The following is an 18658-nucleotide window of genomic DNA, read 5'->3' on the forward strand; positions in this document are numbered from 1 at the left end:
TAGAAGCTTAAGACGGCCAATCTTCTCTAAAGCCATCCAGGATACGGATAGAAGAATCTGAACCTCAACCTTCCACCAGGTTCTGGGCAATTAAGGGCAGAGGGTATGTCTGATGCCTCTCTGAGTCCTTGGCCCCTAGCACAAGGCTAGGTCACATTGGGTTCAGGAAGTCTTTGCTGAATTATATTGAATCGAACTGAACTGAGTTAATTTCACCTCTCCAAATGGACTGAGAGTTCTTGGGCTGAGTCATATTGGCATCTTGTGACAGGAAGAAGCTAAACCACTGGGTCTGGGGCTCAGGCGTTTTTGGAAGGTACGAGGATGCAGCTGGGTCCTTCCAAGGAAGTGGTGTCTACAAAGTGGCTCTCCTCGGGATCCTGCTGAGCCACAGCGCTTAGTTCTCGTTGTGTAGGCGTTTGACAGCCAGGAGACTTGCATTTCTCTAAAATACTCCATAAAAGAGATCCGAGTTCCCGTCGTGGCGCAGTGGTTAACGAACCTGACTAGGAACCATGAGGTTTCGGGTCGATCCTTGGCCTTGCTCAGTGGGTTAAGGATCCGGTGTTGCCATGAGCTGTGGTGTAGGTCGCAGATGCGGCTTGGATCCCACATTGCTGTGGCCCTGGCACAGGCCGGCGGCGGCGGCTACAGCTCTGATTCGACCCCTAGCCTGGGAACCTCCATATGCTGCAGGAGTGGCCCTAGAAAAGGCAAAAAGATAAATAAATAAATAAATAAATAAATAAATAAAAAAGGGACTGATCGGGGCCCACTGCCCAGAGCAATGAAGCCAGCTCTTTTTTTTTTTTTTTTTTTTTTGCTTTTTATGCACCTGCGGCATATGGACATTCCCAGGCTAGGGATCGAATTGGAGCTGCAGCTGCTGGCCTACACCACAGCCACAGCCACCCAGGATCCAAGCTGCGTCTGTACCTACACCACAGCTCATGGCAATGCTGGATCCTTAACCCCCGGAGCCAGGCCAGGGATCAAACCCACCTCCTCAAGGATCCTAGTTGGGTTCCTTAACCTCTGAGCCATGAAAGGAACTCCCAACGAAGCTAGCTTTGCTCTCTGCAAAGAGCCTTGTCACTTGGGTGGGATGGGGGAGCAGGTCGAGGTTTTAAAGGAGAAACAGCACCTCCCCTGCCCCCCACCTTGGAGAGGGTCCTAGTTGCCTGAGCCGGGCAATCGAAAGTGACCGCTAAGGGTCCTCCCAACCCAGTGCCCGAGGTTCTGGACACTCAGGCCAGTGGTCTCTGGGCCCTGCAGGAAGGTGGGTTGATCCATTTGAAGGGAGGGGCTTTACCTGGATGCAAGATCTCCCAACAGGCTGGGTGGGTCAGAGGAGGCGGGAGAGGTGGTCAGGAGAGAGTTCAGAGAGGAAGAAAACAGAAAGCACGTTCATTCACCACCGCAGTTCCCCTCTGGGAAGAGAAGACCTGGGCCCCACTCCACCCCACCCCCCCACCCCGTGCAGCTGAAATTGCTCAGCCAGGAAGGCACAGAAAGAACAGGAGCCCTGCTAGGGGAACTGAGACCCAGGCCCTGCTCAGCCAAACGCCCTGCAAGGCCCAGCTGAGCCCCAGGGTCACCATCTATAAAGGAGACCTAAAAGCTGAGACTTATAAGCTAAGCCCCGAGTCACCTGCCCTGGGGAGGCTGAGGCCGTCCAAGGGCAGAAGGCGGCACTTTAGGATTCCCTGAGGATTCCTCTAGAAGCCTGAGGCAGACGCTGGGTCCTGCAAGAGTCCCAGGCCACAGGATTTGGGATTTGGGACTCTGAGCTGTCCTATGATATGTGGTTGGTGTTACACAGTGCCACCTGCACGTGACATTCTAATAACAAAGGGGATTCAATGGCTAATGCTATCGGCTTTCCAATCTTTCCACTGAAGTTCATGAATTCAAACAAAATCCCTCTGACAAATTAGGAAGCCCAATTCTAGATTTATAACAACAGGTAGGCGCCATATATGGGGAAAGTGGGAGTTCTTTCTGAGCTTCCACCAGGCTACACTCCAGGTCAGGGACTATGTTTGGTTCACAGCAGTGACCCCAGAATTTAGCCCATGGCCTGAGATTAGGGGAGGAAATTTCAGAATGTGTTGGGGTTATCGTTGGGGCCTCTGTTTCCCCACCTATAAAACGGGAGTGTCAGAACATCCCCAATCCAGCTCTGGATTCTGAGCGCCTGGTGCCATTTCCCCAGCAGATGAGTGTGGGCATGAGCAGGGGTGGGCGCTGTGCCCTGAGATGTGATGACGGGCATGGCACCTGCTTGGAGGCCCCACAGCACAGACTCCGAGGAAGCTTCCCCCATCCCCCCCCTGCCCAGACCCAGATGGGGAAGAGGAAGAGAAGTAGGGGCAGGAGGGAGAAGCGGGCGGGGGAAGAGGAGCATGAAGGAGGAAGAGCAGCAACAGGGCAGCCAAAGGGTCCAGCAGACAGGCCGAGGGGGCCGTGGTGTGGCTCTCCGGGACCTCCCCAGGGCACTCCGGCCGCGAGGCTGGGCTGACTCACCCGCCCCGAGACACCACCAGCTTCACCTTCACTTTGTAGGAAACAATGATGCCGAGGACCTCCCGGTTGGCTCCTTCCCTCAACCTGCACGATGACAGACGGGAGTCGGGAGGCGGGACGCGGCAGGGCGGGCTGTGCTGGGGGCAGGAGCCACTCAGCGTGTGAGAAAGGCAAGGGCCGCCCTCAGGGAGCGGGAACCAGAGCCCTGGGTTCCAAGTCTGGCTGTGTGGCCCTGGGAACCCCCCCACCTCCCCTCCTGGGGCCTGAGTCCCAGCAGTGGGGTGAGGGGTGGCTCATCCCGCTCTGCTTTGGGGTCAGCGCCCGTGTTCAGAGAGGGGAGGGGAGGAGGTACCAGGGGAGACCCTGTGGGCAGTGGTGCCTCAACTAGGTGCTGAAGGCAGGGAGGATCTGAGCCAGGGAGGAGGAAGGAGGCCAAGGCTCGGAGGGGAATGGGGAGCCATGCAGGGGCTGGTGAGAGAGGGTTTGGGCTGCAGAGGCATGTCAACCCCCCGGGGAGAGCCAGACCCCCTCGGGCAGGCAAGATGGATCCCCGCACCCCCATGTCTCCACCAGAGTAAGGTGGTGACCTTGGGGTAGGAGTGACCATATGGCGCTCGGACCCCTGCCTTCCAGGGACACCCCCGAGCGTGGTTTAGCCCAGCTCACTGCCCTCATCTCTCCACACTCCCCAAGCCCACTTCCCGGTTCATCCCCTCCTGTTAGGACCCTTCCAGAAGCCACTTCCTTCCTCCCTCCCTCCCTTGCCTTCTTCCTTCCAGCCTGGCTCTGCCTCGGGGACACAGTCCATCCAACTGAAGACACAAGGTCAAGGCAACTGCCTCTTACAGGAAGCCTCTCCAGGTTGCCCTCCCCTAGGCAAGCCAGCAGAGCCCAGCACTAAGACAGCCTGGTCCAGGGGTCCACTTTTCTCCCTGGGGCAGCCCTGGATAGAAGTGGGGGCTGGGGGAAAGCTTTGGTGGCAGGTCAAGGGCCTGAGGACGGACCCTGGACCATGCTTGCGGAGAGGGTAGGCTGGGCTGGTGCTGGGTGTGGACCCATGAGGGGGAGGCGGGGAGCCAGGGCAGGGGGGACGTCCGAGAGCCTGGGGCTAGGGAGGGCGGGTCCTCACAGGGTGCTGGAGGCCAGGTTCGTGTCCTCATGCTTGAGCTTCCCGTCCAGGGCGAGGCCCCGCTTCTCTCGGTTGTTGGCCAGGAAGGGAGTCAGCGTGTAGACCTTGCAGAACGTCGAGCTGGGCGCCACTGTGTCACTGGGAAGAAGGGAGGCAGGGACGGAGATGGCTCCCCAAGGCCAACACCAGCCTCGCAGCCAGCCCAGCCAGGACACGGGGCCGCCTGGCCCTGCTCTAAGCCCCTTCTCCATGGAGGACCCACGGGACCAGGCCCACCCCTGTCACCCAAAAGGGGCGCATCTCTGCTCCACAGGCAAACAGCAGACACTGAGATGACCCAAGGACTTCATTCGGGGTGTGCAAACCACCAAACGTTTTAAAAAATTCAGTGCACCACTGGCACCTTGCTGGTTTTTTTTTTTTTTTTTTTTTTTTTTTTTTTAGCAGCCTTGCTGTTTTTGACGAGGGTAATTTTTTAGTGGAGAGAGCAGACTTTATTATTTTTTTCTAACATATTATTATGCAAAATTTCAAACATACAGGAACACTGAAAGATTTGTGCAGTGAGCACCCATGTCCCCGCCCCCGAGGTTCTGCGACGACGACGAAACCCTTACTGGAGTCCCCTCATCGACATCCATCGCGGGGGGGTGGGGGGGGGTGCTTGGACTGCTAAGTGTTCATCTGCTTCGGCTCCATCCCCCATCCCCCTTTTCGACAATGACAGAGCTGGCCTCGGGGCCTGGGTTCAGCCACTGGCCAGCTCTGTGAGCTTGAGCAACTCACATCTGTCTGGGCCACTTCCTCCTCTGCATGGGGGAGGGGGGAAGGGGGGCGCAGCGGCAACCCCAATGGTGGGGGGGTGGGTTCATGAGCACTAAGCAAGACTCTCAGTGAGAGTCTGTTAGTGAGGGCTCAGTGAGGGCTGTTAGTTTAGGTGCTGGGGACACAGGGACGGCTGAGATTTTCCACTCTTTGGGGATTTTATGTTACTCTGGGCCTAGATTCGTTTTATTTCGTCCCCCACTTCTCTCTTTTAATCTATGCCTTGTGGCTTTGACTTTTTTAAAATCAAGAGTGAGTATCAGGGAGTTCCCATTGTGACTCAGCGTTACTGAATCCAACTAGCAACCATGAGGACGCAGGTTTGAGCCCTGGCCTCGCTTAGTGGGTTAAGGATCCAGTATTGCCGTGGCTGCGGTGTAGGCCAGCAGCTGCAGCTTCAATTCAGCCCCTAGCCTAGGAACTTCCATATGCCATGGGTGCAGCCCTAAAGAAAAAAAAAAAAACAGAGTAGGTATCAAGAGTTCCCTGGCAGCCTAGGGGTTAGGATTCAGCATTTCCACTGCTGCAGCCCAGGTTCAATCCCTGGTCTGGGAACTGAGATCCCACATTAAGCTGCTGCACGCCATAGCCAAAAAAAAAAGACTGGATATAAGAAATATCCAGGAGTTCCCGTCGTGGTGCAGTGGTTAATGAATCTGACTAGGAACCATGAGGTTGCAGGTTCGGTCCCTGCCCTTGCTCAGTGGGTTAAGGATCCGGCGTTGCCATGAGCTGTGGTGTAGGTTGCAGATGCGGCTCGGATCCCACGTTGCTGTGGCTGTGGGGTAGGCCAGTGGCTACAGCTCCTATTTGACCCCCAGCCTGGGAACCTCCATATGCCGTGGAAGCAGCCCAAAGAAATAGCAAAAAGACAAAAAAAAAAAAAAAAAAAAAAGAAAAAATCAGGGTGTCAAAAAGCAAAGACTGAAACAAAATAAAACAAAACAAAAGAAATATCCAATAACAGGGACATGTCTGATCCAATCATCACTTGTTTTCCTACGTGGTATTAAGAACAATCTCAAAGACCAGATAGTAACATTTTAAAAATGTTTTTAGATTACAAAAATACTGTTATTGTATGTAAATAAACACACACATACATGAAAAATTACACGAAATGCAATTGCCCTAAAAGATTATTTGCAGGGCAGGAGAAAAAAGAGGTATGTCTTCTAATAGGACCATCTACTTCTTTTGAGTGAGAAAAAATGTTTCACATAAGATCGCCCCTCTTGGAGTTCCCATTGTGGCGCAGTGGAAAGGAATCTGACTAGTAACCATGAGGTTGCAGGTTCAATCCCTGGCCTCACTCAGTGGGTTAAGGATCCAGGATTGCTGTGAGCTGTGGTGTAGGTCACAGGCATGGCTCAGATCTGGCGTTGCTGTGGCTGTGGTGTAGGCTGGCGGCTACAGCTCCAATTGAACCCCTAGTCTGGGGACCTTCACATGCCGTGGGTGCAGCCCTAAAAAGCAAAAACAAAACAAAACAAACAAACAAACAAAAAAACAAAACAAAAAAAAACTCTCCTCTTGCCTTAACAAACTTGGGACAAAGTTTCCTGCTCAACCACAGCATCCTTCCTCGAACTAGATTTAGTTTGGTATAATTATTTTCTACTCTCCCACACAAACCCTTTTTACGCAATGACTTGGATCATTCCTTTATCCAACAAGAAAAGCTGTGACCCTACTGCCTTACTCTCTTTGCCTTGGCTGCCAGGAAGCTCAAAGCAAAGTCCCACCTTTCAATCTAGGTTTCTGGTACAGTGTAATTATTCTCTTCTTTCCCTAACCCCATCCTCATAGATTCACTAGCTTTTATTTTGTCTTTTTCTCTTTCATGGGTCTTCTGCCTGCATGCAGCATGCATTTCTGTGTAGCTAAACCAAGTGGCTAATTGCTAAAAGCCTGTTCAGGATCGTCTGCTCAAGGACATCTGAGGCCAGGCCCTCTGTCAGGTGATGAAAAGCCATGTGGACCTGTAGTGGTTTCCGTTCCTCGCCCAACCCCTCCCCCCCACAAGAGCTGGGCTTGTTTTCACTTACTCAGCCTCTTCCATGGCCACCGGACACTTGTACTGGGCTGTGTTGAAAAGGCAGATGTCTGCATACTGGCGCACTGGGGAGGAAGAGGGAAGCAAGGTGGGGTGAGCCGGGGTGCAGCTCCCAGGCATCCCAGGCTCCCCGAGTTGGGGTGCTCAGCCTCAGCCAGAGTCCACCGGGCGCTTCCGCAGGAGGCGGACCCCTCCTCTCCCCGAAGGGCAGCCCCACGTGCCCGTTCTCTTCCACAACCAAACATCTCCCCCTCCGGGACCGCTCTACCCAGAACCCAGGGAACTAAGGGAAGAAGGGACTTCAGCAGTAAACTCACTACCGACCATAAGTGGCCGGTGCTACCAGCCGCAAAAGCCTTACCCTTGGTTTAGAGCCGGCCTTGCGCTTCCCCGCGGGCCAGTAGTTATTTACAAGGCTGTTAGCAAAGGAGGAGCCTTCGGCTACCCCGACCCCTGGGAAGAGTCCCTCCTGGCCACCCCCTGGCTGGCCCTCGCCCGGGTACCCGAGATCTTGATCTTCTTCACCGTCTTGTTGGTGTTGTTGGTGACGTGGACGTTGACGCTGATGGGCTCTCCGTGGTAGTAGATCTGGGGGGCGTGAGAAGGGAGGGAGAGGGGTGGTTGGGAGGATTCCAAAGCTCGAGGTGACAGAAAGGGAGAGGAGGTTCCCCCCGATCCCCGACTTCTCCTGGGGTTCCCCAGGCCTTGGCCACTCTGACATGGGCCCCAACTTCATCAGACACTTCCCACTGATGCTAAGCCACCAGGCATGTTAGACTTAAGTGCCTTTGTGGGACCGTGAAAGATGACGAGTTAAAGGGTGACCATTCTGGGTTCCAGTCCTGGGTTGGTCCCCAGGCGTAATGACAACAGTAACAATAAAAATAATGAGGATCAGAGCGGTGGGACCTTGGACAGGTTACCTAAGGAACCGCCCTGTACGAGGTGGGGTTGGAGCAGGTGACATATCAAAGCCCAGCTGGTTCCGGCTGCCTGGAATTTAGACTCAGGAGGGTCTGAAAGAAGCTGGAGAAAGGTGGGGAAGGACTGACCCATTCACTCGGGGAAGCAGCTCTGAAGCCTCCTTGAAGAGCCTCGACTCGCATCTTGGCCCAAGAGCCTGCCTTCAGCTGCCCCCACTCCAAGAGGAAGAGAGGGTGCTCACGCTTCTAGGGAGGATGGGGGTGCAGGGGGAGGGCCAGGACCCAGGACCCCGCTGGGGGTACTCTGACTTCTGAAGTCAAGGGCCACCCCTTTCGTCCCCAGGAGGCTTCTCCAAATCCCTCAGGGGAGGTCTCAGATCCCGAGCCCTGTGGTCCTCAGGCTGGGGGCGGAAGCTCCTACCGAGGAGCCCCAGAGGCCCCGAGAGCTGGGATCCGAGGCTTCCGCCCCGGGGAGAGAGCCCCCACCCCCCGCCAAGCCCGAGCCCCCTACCTCCTTATCCAGGGAAGCCTCTAGATGCAAGGGCTTGTCCGACATGAGGAACTGCCTGGTGGTCTCGGCGGTGGGCTGGGGGCCGGGCCTCTCCGGGGCATACTGCACCTTCCGGATGACCAGACGCACGGAGTTCCTAGAGGGGATGGCAGAGCAGAAGACACCACGGTCACCTGCCGCCACCCCTTGCCCTGCGACCCTCACATCCCTCTCTGGCCTAAGAGGCTGCCATGGCTCCCGCGGCCTTGGAACCTGGTCCAAAACCCAGAGGTGGGCATGTGGCCTTGACACCATCTGGTCCCCCTTCAAGCCCCTCCGTCTCGTCCCCCAGCTCCCCCTACTTTCTCACTATCGCCCCTGATAGTCTGTCTTATTTCTTTCCTTTTCTTTTCTTTTTTTGTTCTTTTAGGGCTGCACCTGCGACCTATGGAGGGCTCCAGGCGAGGGGTCGAATCAGAGCTGTAGCTGCCGGCCTACACCACAGCCACAGCAAATGAGATCGAAGCCATGTCTTTGACCTACACCACAGCTCACGGCAACGCCGGATCCTTAACCCCCTGAGCGAGGCCAGGGATAGAACCTGCGTCCTCATGGATGCTAGTCTGGGTTCATTACCGCTGAGCCACGTCGGGAACTCCCTATCTGGTCCTATTTCTGAAGCTTTGCTTACGCTCAGTCCCAGCCTATAACATCCCCTTCCAGCTTCCGCCCTCATCCGCTTCCTTCCCCGAGGTCAACTGACCTTCCTTCCTCAAGGTCAACTGCTCTGAACTCCTACCACATCAGGGGCCAAGCCATCCCGTGGCAGCACGTTATGTGGCTCTGTGTCTTGGTAGCCAGCAGGATGCTAAGAAAGCGACTATGTTTCACTTCCTGCGTCCCCATGGCACCTAAGAACGTGAGCTCTTTCAGGATAGACGTTTCTGTCTAAATCGTTGACTGCTATGTTCTCAGTACCTACGACAACGCCGGCCGCCATGTACTGAATACCTGCTGAGTATTTATTAAATAAAAATGTGCACGGGGACAAGGGCCCCAGGAAGAACGGGGGGCTTGAGGAGGTGATGAGTTCAGGGAAAGGACGCATATGCAGTCAGGCGACGAGGACCAGTAAAGGAGATAAAGACTCAGTGAGATGAGGGTGGCCCGGCGACGGGGCTCAGGGAGGACAGCAGGACAGGCAGTCTCCGTGGGGGCTGGGTGTGCTGGCATCCCTGATTCTCAGAGAAGCCACCTCCGTTCCCTGGAGCCAGACAGCCAGGATTCAAGTCCTAGCCCTCCCCTTACTAACGGCATGACCTTGAGTAAATGAACCCCTGGGCCTCAGTTTCCTCATCTGTAAAATGGCGACAATGGCAGGACCCTCTTCTTACGCTTGCTGTGTGGATTAAATTAGCTCGTACGTGTCCATCACTTTGAACTGTGTCTGGTGTATAATAAGCTCTTGATAAGTGCGAGCTGCTGTATTATGTTAAGGGGTAACTCTGGCGTGGCTTTAAAATGTCCCATGGGTGCAGGTTGAGAGTGCTGGCTCTCAGGGCTGCCTCCCCCGCCTTGCTCTGGCTAGACCCCCTACCACAACCTACAACCCCCTTCCTTTTTCCTGGTCTCAGGTCTTCAGAAGAAAAAGGGTACAGAGAAGCAGAGGAGACGGGTTCCCTCTCGCCACGCACATGAGCTGCCAGGCTGGAGTGGGAGACGCCTGCAATGCCACATGTAACCACCAGGTGGCAAACTTGGCCCACTCACCAAGGGGTTGCAGCGCCGGTGACTGGGGGCAGGGGCTGCAGAGTTGCTGGCTAAGCCCTTCCAGGAGGCCAAGCGCAGTCTGAGCCCAGGAGGGGCAGGTATGGGAGCGGGGCTGGGCAGCTCACCCCAGAGGTAAGGGCCAGCTACTCCCGGCAGCTGGTCTGGGCTTTCTGTCCAGCCAGGGCTGTGTCTCTCCAGTAAAATGCTTCCCTCCTCTGAGACAAGGCTGACCTCCTCCTCTCTCTGCCCTGGGCAGCTTCACCTTCTCCACTTCCCTCCTTTGCTCAGGGGCCTCCACGGACACAGCTCCCTCCCCTCCCCCCCGACCCCCCTTGCCACCCCCAACCCCCTGCTGATGGCCTCCCAAGAGAACTGGGAAGTTGGGCCAGAATGGCAGGGGAAACATCTTGCTCACTGTTGAAAACAATCTGAATTTCAGGTTTTTTCCAAAACAAATTAAAGGACACGAAGTCTGGAGAGGAAGAGATTAGAGGCAGGGAGATGAAGGAAGTGGGTACAGAGTGGTGCCAAGGACAAAGCGCTGAGGCCTGAGCCAGAGCAACGGAGCCACCTCCTCCAGGAAGCCCTCCCGACCTGCCAGCCTTCCCCTGTGCCCTCTGCAGAGTTCCCAAGGCTGGAATGCAGCCCCTCCTCACACACTTCCAGGCATTGTTCCTTCTATCCTCTTCGGACTTTTCCGATCCTGTCTCCCCCGACGGCCAGCAGGCAGCCCACACCCAGGCGGCCGAAGCTGCCTCTCCTCACCGCTTGTGGATCTTCTCCTCCAGGTTCTCTGCACAGAAGGCTTTTACTTCGTAGTCCACACCGCAGGCCTGTGGGGAAGGGTTTCTGAGCACAGGGCCTTGGAGAGGGCAGGCTCCTGTGGGCACGGCTGGCCTGCCCTCATTTACCAAGGCCACGGGACAGGAACACATGTTCCCACAGCCTGAGCCCTCTCGTGCACCGTGCACTGCGCTGCAAAGGAAAAAGTGCAGGGCTGCCTCCCCCATCCGACCCTCCCACGGAGCTGCTCCCTGACCGGCTCCTCTGAAGACTCCTGTCCACATCGAGGCAGCCGCCCAGCAAGGACAGCGGGACCTCGGCAGCCCCGCGCAGGGAGCGCCGCCTGCACGCGGACCCCGCACTGACCGCTGTGCCCTTCAGCATTCACTCCACCCTCCGGACACGCCACAAGGCAGGTCCCATCACCTCCATGTCGCAGATCTGAGGCCTGAGAGGTTCTCCGAGCCTCAGTCTCCCCCCCTGAGAAATGGTGATGGGTGCACCTCCACACAAGGTTGTGAGGCCCGACCGTTGTCCAGAGAACATTCTGCAGCCAACACCGAAGGGCAAGTGACTCAGGAGAGGCCCTGGGCACATCACTGAGCCAGGGGGCAAGGATGATACCATACCTGTCGCCCCATCTGAAAAGACTCCTCATCTGAGGTGGGATCAGCCTGGTCTAGACACAGGAGGTGTCTACAGGGAGGGTTCCAGCACCCCCAGAGAGAAGGTGGGGACTGGGGACACAGCGTCCTGGACCCAGAGAGATGCTCCCTTGGGGGGACCCACCTTCCCTGTGTCTTCAGGCCCCGGCTGCAACGTCACAGAGCATGGGAGGTTCGGAGGGATCTGTGAAGAGGACAGACGGACCTGTCACATTCACCTCGGGCCTCCCTGGGTCTCCGCCCCCACCCCCACCCCCCATTCATCAGAGCAGGGGCCCCTCAGGACAGGCTCCTTCCATCAGACTAGGGAATTCAGAGGACAGGCCACGTCTCCGCCATCAGACCACGCCGGGCCACGCCCCGTGTGAGACCAGAGGTCCCTCCAGCAAAGCCAAGAATTTCAGTGCTTTTCTTTATCTAAGGGTTTAGCCCAGCACAGGCCCCACAGAAGGAGAGCGGCAAAGGTCTTTCCAAGAAGTCCGCTGTGGTAGGCAGAGAAGTGGCCTCCCCCAGGGGTCTACCTCCTACTCTCCAAAGCCCAGCACTGTTGCCTTAAACGGCCCAAACGACTTTACAGGTGTGATGGAGGCTCCCGCGATGGGGAGAGTGGTCCCGATTATCCAGGTGGGCCTGATGTAAGCACAGGGTCCTTAACCGTGAAAGCAGGAAGCAGAGAAGTCAGCATCAGAGAGATGGGATCCGAGAAAGACAGGCTGGGCCCCTGCTGGCTTTGAAGATGGACCAGCGGTGGGCTGGGGCCAAAGAGTGTGAAATTGAAGCAGGAAAAAGCAAGGAAACAGAGTCCCTCCTGGAGCCTCCAGAACCAAGGCAGCCCTGCTGATACTGGATTTTTAGCCCAGTGAGACCTGTTGTGGACTTCCGACCTCCAGAACTGTAAGATAACACCTTTGTGGGATTTTTTTGAGTTTTTTTAGGGCCACACTTGCAGCATATGGAAGATCCCAGGCTGGGGGTCAAGTCGGAGCTGCAGCTGCCAGCCTGCACCACAGCCACACAGATCCGAGCCTCGCCCGTGAACTGCACCACAGCTCACGGCAACGCCAGATCTTTAACCCACGGAGCGAGGCCGGGATCCAACTCGCATCCTCATGGGTATTCGTCAGATTCGTTGCCACTGCGTCACAAGAGGAACTCCCACCACAGTTGTGTTTTAATTTGCAGGTTTAATTACAACCCGGTTTGCAGTGGTTTGTTACAGCAGCCACAGGAAACCACGAGAGGGTGGCTCTTTCTGTCTCTGACCCCCACAGAAAGCTGGGAGATTTCACTGATCGAAGAATCAGAGTCTGAGAAACAGGAAACTTGAAACTCCAGATTCTTGGAGTGGAAAGGGAGCCGAGCAGGGAAATCTCGCCCTCCTCATTTGTGAGCTGGGTGGGGGCCGGCTCGTGGGCAGCAGGTCTGAGGGAGGAGACGGCCCATCCCCCTCTTCCCCCCACCAATGACCTGGACTCAGGAGGGTCTGGGGATCAGCCCAGGGGTTAAAGGTGACGCCCCCTGGCAGTGCCCAGAGAAGAGACACTCACCAGGCGGTGTTAAGTGCCAGCGCCCTGGCCAGCGAACGCTGGGGGACTGGGTGGCACGGAGCAGCTGCCCCAGTTTGCCCCCTGGGAGGGGGGGCCACCCAGGGGGCTTGCTAGAGGTGAGGCTTCTGGAATGGGGCCCCCGGGGGGCTGGCAGTCCCTGACCTCAAAGGTGAAAGGGTAGGCGTGCTCGCCCAGCTTCTTGATGAGGCGCTCCTGCAGCCGCGTCAGGGGCTTCTTGTCCTCGGGGGCCGGCGGGAAGGACTGCACGTTGGCCACAAACAGGTCCTTGCGAAAGGTCAGGCCCAGGACATCCAGGTCCTCCCGGCCGTATCGGAAGGCGCAGGTCAGCGTCACGTAGACTGCGGGGGCAGGGGACACTGAGGAGGGGCCGGGGGGCCGGGGAGCAGCCAACACGCGCCCCAGCCCTGGGACTGGCTCCACCAGAGGCATGGATCTGTCCCTGGGCGCCTCCCCGGGGAAGGGCGCGCTGCCCTTGGGACAGGGAGGGGGGGGGCCGTCAGGGGCCTGGCCCCTGGGACGAGGCGGGGGCTGACTGCTGGGTCCGTTCAGCTTTCCCCACCCCTCCCAACCCAGCAGCCCAGGGCACGGGGGCGAAGGGGCTCTGACGGGTTCACAGGGGCCGGGAAGGAGCACAGGGGAGTGGAGTCGGGGGAAAACAAGCCTGGGTGGTGTCCCGAAGTCATGAGGGCTTGCCCCGCCCAACCCCTGCCTCCCGCCTTCCTGCTGACCTCGGACCATCCCTTCGCCCCCCCAGGAATCAGTCTTCTCTTCTGGACAGTGAGTGAGGGCCTAACTCCTACCCTGTTTGCATTCCCAGCCTCCCGACAGCATGATGGATGGGTGGGTGGATGCCAAGGGCATTAAGAGGGTCTCCCAAAGGGGGCGTGGCCACGGCCGCCCAGCCAGACGAGGCCAGAGCACCTGCTCTGACGCTGGTTAGAGCTGTCAAAGGAAGAGCCAGTGGGGAGGGACAGGGACCGGCTTGCTGCCTCTCCTCCTGCCAGCGTTCTGTCTGGGAGTCAGGGAGGCCTTGGGACTGGGGGTTCTGGGGGAGGAGAGGCCCCCTGACAGGCTGGCGGGGGGGACAGCTCACCTCTCCTCTCCTTGAGATACTCAGGATCCACCAGGACCACGCCATCTGCAGGAAAAACAGAGAGTGAGCAGACTTGACCTCTCAAACTTCTGAGCCCCAAAGACCAAGTTAAATTCAAACCCACCCATCTGTCTGTCCAAAAGCATCATGAAAAAGAGGCGGAGGCCAGCAGCTCCCAGGAGACGAGTCCACTATGCCCCCCACCCCCACCGAGGCCAGCCTCACAGACCCAACAGGTTGTTTAACTTGCCTTTTTTTTTTTTTTTTTTTTTGGCTTTTTAGGGCTGTACCTGCAGCATATGGAGGTTCCCAGGCCTAAGGGTCCACAGAGCCACAGCAGCCCGGGATCCGAGCTGCATCTGCGACCTACACCACAGCTCACGGCAACGCCGGATCCTTAACCCACTGAGTGAGGCCAGGGATCGAACCGGCAACCTCAGGGTTCCTAGTCGGATTCGTTTCCACCGCGCCATGATGGGAACTCTAAGGTTATATAACTTCTGTTTCTTCATCTGGGAGATACTATGCTGGCTCCCAAACCCCAATATCAAGCGGAAAGGCCACACGGCCACACCTTCCACAGATTCTCTAAGGTCCTCGGCAGGCTCTGTGCCAAACCCCTTAACACCCCTGCAGCGACACGGGCATCTGTTCACCGAGAGGCGAAGGCATGAATGGCCTCCCCTCGGTTCAGGTCAGGTTTGCCGCTAGTGAAATCCTGTATCAAGCCTATGAGCAAGGTGCAGCGCTCTAAGATTCTGGATGCGGGATGTAGGGATCAGGCTTCTGATTCTGGGCTACGTACCTCACGGGGCTCCTGTGAGGACCACGTGAATTAATGTGTGCAGAGGGTGGGAGAGTGCCTGGCACAGGTGACCCCATGGAGAATGTCCCAAGGCCTGGCCTTGGGAGGGCAGAATCCAGCTGAAGACAAAGGATGTTTTCTCTGCCCAGAACCCCAGGAGACCAGAAAGACTGGTTTGGGGGCACTCCCTCGCCTGTCATCCCCCATCTAACCCACCACCACCCCCATCCCACACTGGCCCACAGCCAGCCGCTCAGAGAAGCTCAGAGGCCACATTAGGAAGGGAGGGCCCTGCGAGCTCCTGGTCACCACCCCCCCCCCCGCCCCCAGTGCTGGGCAGGTCCAGGGCACAGCTGGTCAAGGGCACGCCCACCCCATGTCCAGAGCCTGCCGGGCCCCTTCCCTCCTTTCCTGGGGGGTTTCCTCTGTGCCTGGGCGCCAGGGACTGAGCGGAACCCCAGGAGGGGGACCCTGACAAGGGCACTCCCCTAACAAGGGGTCCCCCGGAAGCTCCCTGGGGGAGGGAAGCTGGAGCCAGGGCGTAACGGTCATCAGTTAGATGACCAAGGGACAGCCAGCCCATGGTGGCAGCGACAAGAGCCTTGCTCTGAGGCTTGGAGAGCTGATCCCGGAGGCTGGCGGAGGAAGGAGGGCCTGGCCCAGACCTTAAACATCCGGTGTGTGAGGCTGGGGCTTGGACTTGCCCCCAAGTTTGAAGGGCAGCCAGGGGGATAGTTAAGCATCGGGAAGAACTAACCAGCTCAGTGCTGTAAGGGAGAAAGTTCTCTCTGCGGGTCATTTGATCAGCTCTGGCGTGCTCTGCGATCCACAGGGCCTGGCATGAAACGGGTGCCCTGTGGACACTTGTCAAGCCGTTCTCAGGGTGCCTGTGTGCATTGGGGGAGCCAGAGCCCTCCTGCTCCTGCCCCTCCCCTGGCCCCTGCGCCCCCACCACGACCCTCAAAGGCCCCGGCTTCAGACCGCCTGCAGGCAGCCCCGCCTTGGAGCCGCCACAGGCAAACACAGAGTCCTGCCTCCTGCCTCCAAGTTCAGGGAGAAGGGGGCATCAGGCAGAGGGAGCAGTGAGCTTCAGAGGACACCTGCTAGGGCTGGAGAGGAAAAGCGGGGTCCCCCTGCTCCAGGCCATGAAGAGAGGGGCCTGGAGGACTCTGGAGCCCGCAGCCTGTTCAAGGACCCCAGGGACTCCCCGGGTCTCCTGCCCCAAGGTCACAAAGGCCTTCCTCCCCGGAGCCAAAGCCTGTCACTCTGCTCTCTCTGCCCCCTCCCCTGCCCCGGGGGGCTCTGGGACCACACGCCACTCCTCTTGGCCCCAGCACGGCCCCCAGGGATGTGATGACAAGCTTGCTGGGAATTTTCCCCCGGGCGACACATCCCAATGTCTTCACCTGGAATGGGCCTCGTAAGGTTCCCAGGGCCCGTTCTCCTGCCTGTCACCCTCTTCGGTCTCACTTGGGTTTGTCCCTGTCCCTCTTTAATCTTTACCCTCTCTGGGCCTCACCGTCCACATTTGTAAGACAGGGGTCATTCTGGGCCTGTGATCTTCAAATAGCAGGAAGAGGCAGGAAGATCGGGGCTCTTCTAATGAGAGCTAAGGTTCTTAGGGTCCCAACCGGGGAGTAACCCCCTCCCCCAACCCTGCTGTCAAGGGGATATTTAGCAGTGTCTAAAAACTTTTTTTTTTTTTTTAATTTTATGGCCACCCCTGTGGCATATGGAAGTTCCCAAGCCAGGGATTGCATCTGAGCGGCAGCTGTGACCTATGCCACAGCTGCAGCAATGCCAACCAAATCCTTCAACCCACTGCAGTGGGCCAGGGATCTAACCTGCACCTCCAAAGTGACCTGAGCTGCTGCAGTCAGGTGGAGCCAGACTGTCCAGCTTCGAACCCAGGCTCCTCGTTCTACCAGCTCTGTGATCTGGGGGAAGTTCCTTAACCTCTCTGTGCCGTGTCCTCCTCCGAAAAGCAGGGGTAACCATACAGCAGCTCCCCTCAGTGCTGGGCGTACAAAAGGCCTTCTGAGGAGCGGTGGCCACGGTCATCCTCCTCGCCCTCAGGACACGGTCCCTGCTTCTGACCTCACTCCTTCCCACCACCGCCTCTCACGTGCTGCTCCGCCGACGAGGGAAGCAGCTGCTTGATGAGCGTTTGCGAAAAGCCACGCATGCCCTCTTCTTGGCCCCAGCCCCTCTGGAGACCTGAAGGCTATTTATTCCTGGGCAGCCTCGACACGCCGGGCTCCGGAAGGGGCCAGGCCAGCCCCGCCTCCCCCCTCCCCTCTGGCCTCCAGGGACTCACCCACGGGGTCCACAAGGTCGATGTGGTCCACGAAGTCCCTCTTTCCCAGGTAGACGGTGAGCTGGGAGGGAAAGGCACAGGGCACGTTAGCAGCTGTGGGCCCCTGCCCTGGAGGAAACCCTGGGAGCTGCCCCCGAAACCCCTGGACCCATCCCTAACTCGCATCCAAATCCCAAGTGGACTTGGACCCGAGCCCTTGTCCTAATACTAGCAAGTCCTTGTACTATTTGCAAAGCATCTGTTCTTCCCAAAACCCTGACAAGATGTTGGTGTTCCCATGTTGCAGATGAGGACACTGAGGCCCGGGGGGGTTGTCACCAAGCACCACTGGGGGCGGAGGGGCGGCCGCAAAGGAATCTGCCGATTGGGAGTGCTTGGCGCTTCTCAAAGGACAGGAGGTGGCCGGGGGCGCACCCAGAGCAGGGCCAGGGCACCGAGAGGGGGTGCTCTGAACACTGAGCTCCAAGCCCCTCATTGCTCCTCGCCCCTGTGTGGTCTGCAGGGAGCCACTTGAAGGAGGATTCATTTTCCGAGGCAGCGAGCCATGTCTCACTCGGTGGCCAGCCTTCAGAGAAGGCACTCCAGAGCTAGAGTCCAGAGTGTCACCCTGGATACTTCCTACTCCTCTGCACCCCCTAAACCCCGACAAGTCTCCCCCCATCACATTTCTCAGTCCCCACGACCAGCCTTGCCTGGGCCCCTGGCTGGGCTGCTGCCTGGGCGCCCCCCCCCACCCCGACTTCAGATGTGTCTCCGCTCCTGAGCCAGACTGGTTGTCCTAAGATGCACATCTAACCATGGGAGTCTGGCCTGAAAACCCCCTGGTGCTTCCTCAAGGCCCAGAGGTAAAATGACACGTGAGTCCCATTCCAAACGCCAGCTCCAGCTCGGATGGGTTGGGAGGGGCGGCCTGGGGCCAGGGGTGGGGGGTAGGGGGGCTAAGAAGGAAGCCAAGATGGAAATCGGCTCAGCAGGGGAGGGCAAACAGTGACTGGTGACGCCTGCTGTGGGCACAGAAGGGAAATGCAGGCCCACACAGGCTGCCACCCACCAGCCCAGGCCAGGAGTCCAAGCCCCAAGCCCGGCCCCCTCCCCACCTCAACTCCCACGCCCTCTGCCTCCCCCAGGCGCCCAGACTCCCTGTGAGTTCACGAGTTCACATCTAGAAAGCCCCTTCCAGCCCGCCTTGCCTGGAAACGCATCCCTCCTCAGCCAGCCCTCCCCACCCACCCAGCTGGGTCGCAGCCTCCCTCTATCTGACACCTGCCTCTTCACATGGATGCCATCAGCTTCCGTGTCTGCCTCCCCCCGGCTGTCAGGGGCCCAGGCTGTGCCTCATTTATCTCAGTATGCCCGGCCCCCATCCCCACCGGCTCAGCCTAGACCTGACACAGAATGATGCCAGTAATATCTGCTTGCTGAGCTCAGAGGGAGGCAGGATGGAGCTGGGGCTGTCGAGAAGGAGGGCAGGGCGGGCCCTGGCAGCTGCCCGGATAACAGGGCTCCGAAGAGGGGCTCCAGGGGCCGCTCACACCAGAGGAAATCAGTTCTCCTGAGGCCCTTGGCACTTGTTCCGATTACTGCACTCACGGTCCAGCCTCTGGGAGAGGCCATGTCTCCCCACACCCAGGCAGGGGCCCCCTAAAGTCCTGGGGGGCTGTACCACCGCCCTCGGAAGGAAGTGTGCTGGGAGGGCCCCTCCCGCTGT

General features: G+C 58.0%; 1 protein-coding gene across 13 annotated transcripts in view; it reads right to left on the minus strand.

Moving 5' to 3' along the window:
- ARRB1 (arrestin beta 1) overlaps positions 1 to 18658 on the minus strand; it is an 80515-nt gene that overhangs the window by 10849 nt on the left and 51008 nt on the right. For 7 of the 13 annotated variants that reach the window (XM_003357198.5, XM_021062514.2, XM_013979141.3 and 4 more), the window contains exons 3-13: positions 16951 to 17011; positions 13829 to 13873; positions 12877 to 13073; positions 11292 to 11351; positions 10485 to 10552; positions 7971 to 8106; positions 7040 to 7124; positions 6529 to 6601; positions 3656 to 3793; positions 2527 to 2610; positions 1313 to 1336 (exon numbers count right to left, since the gene is read on the minus strand). In XM_003357198.5, the coding sequence (XP_003357246.1) occupies positions 1313 to 1336; positions 2527 to 2610; positions 3656 to 3793; positions 6529 to 6601; positions 7040 to 7124; positions 7971 to 8106; positions 10485 to 10552; positions 11292 to 11351; positions 12877 to 13073; positions 13829 to 13873; positions 16951 to 17011 (971 nt within the window). The remainder of the gene's footprint in view (positions 1 to 1312; positions 1337 to 2526; positions 2611 to 3655; positions 3794 to 6528; positions 6602 to 7039; positions 7125 to 7970; positions 8107 to 10484; positions 10553 to 11291; positions 11352 to 12876; positions 13074 to 13828; positions 13874 to 16950; positions 17012 to 18658) is intronic. The other 6 variants (XM_021062515.2, XM_084975257.1, XM_021062516.2 and 3 more) reach the window with 1 other exon arrangement.

The sequence above is a fragment of the Sus scrofa genome, chromosome 9, assembly GCF_054392235.1.
Source record: "Sus scrofa isolate SSC_HxYL_T2T_F1_AM1 chromosome 9, Sscrofa_HxYL_maternal_Yorkshire_Landrace_v2.0, whole genome shotgun sequence".
Lineage (NCBI taxonomy): Eukaryota > Metazoa > Chordata > Mammalia > Artiodactyla > Suidae > Sus > Sus scrofa.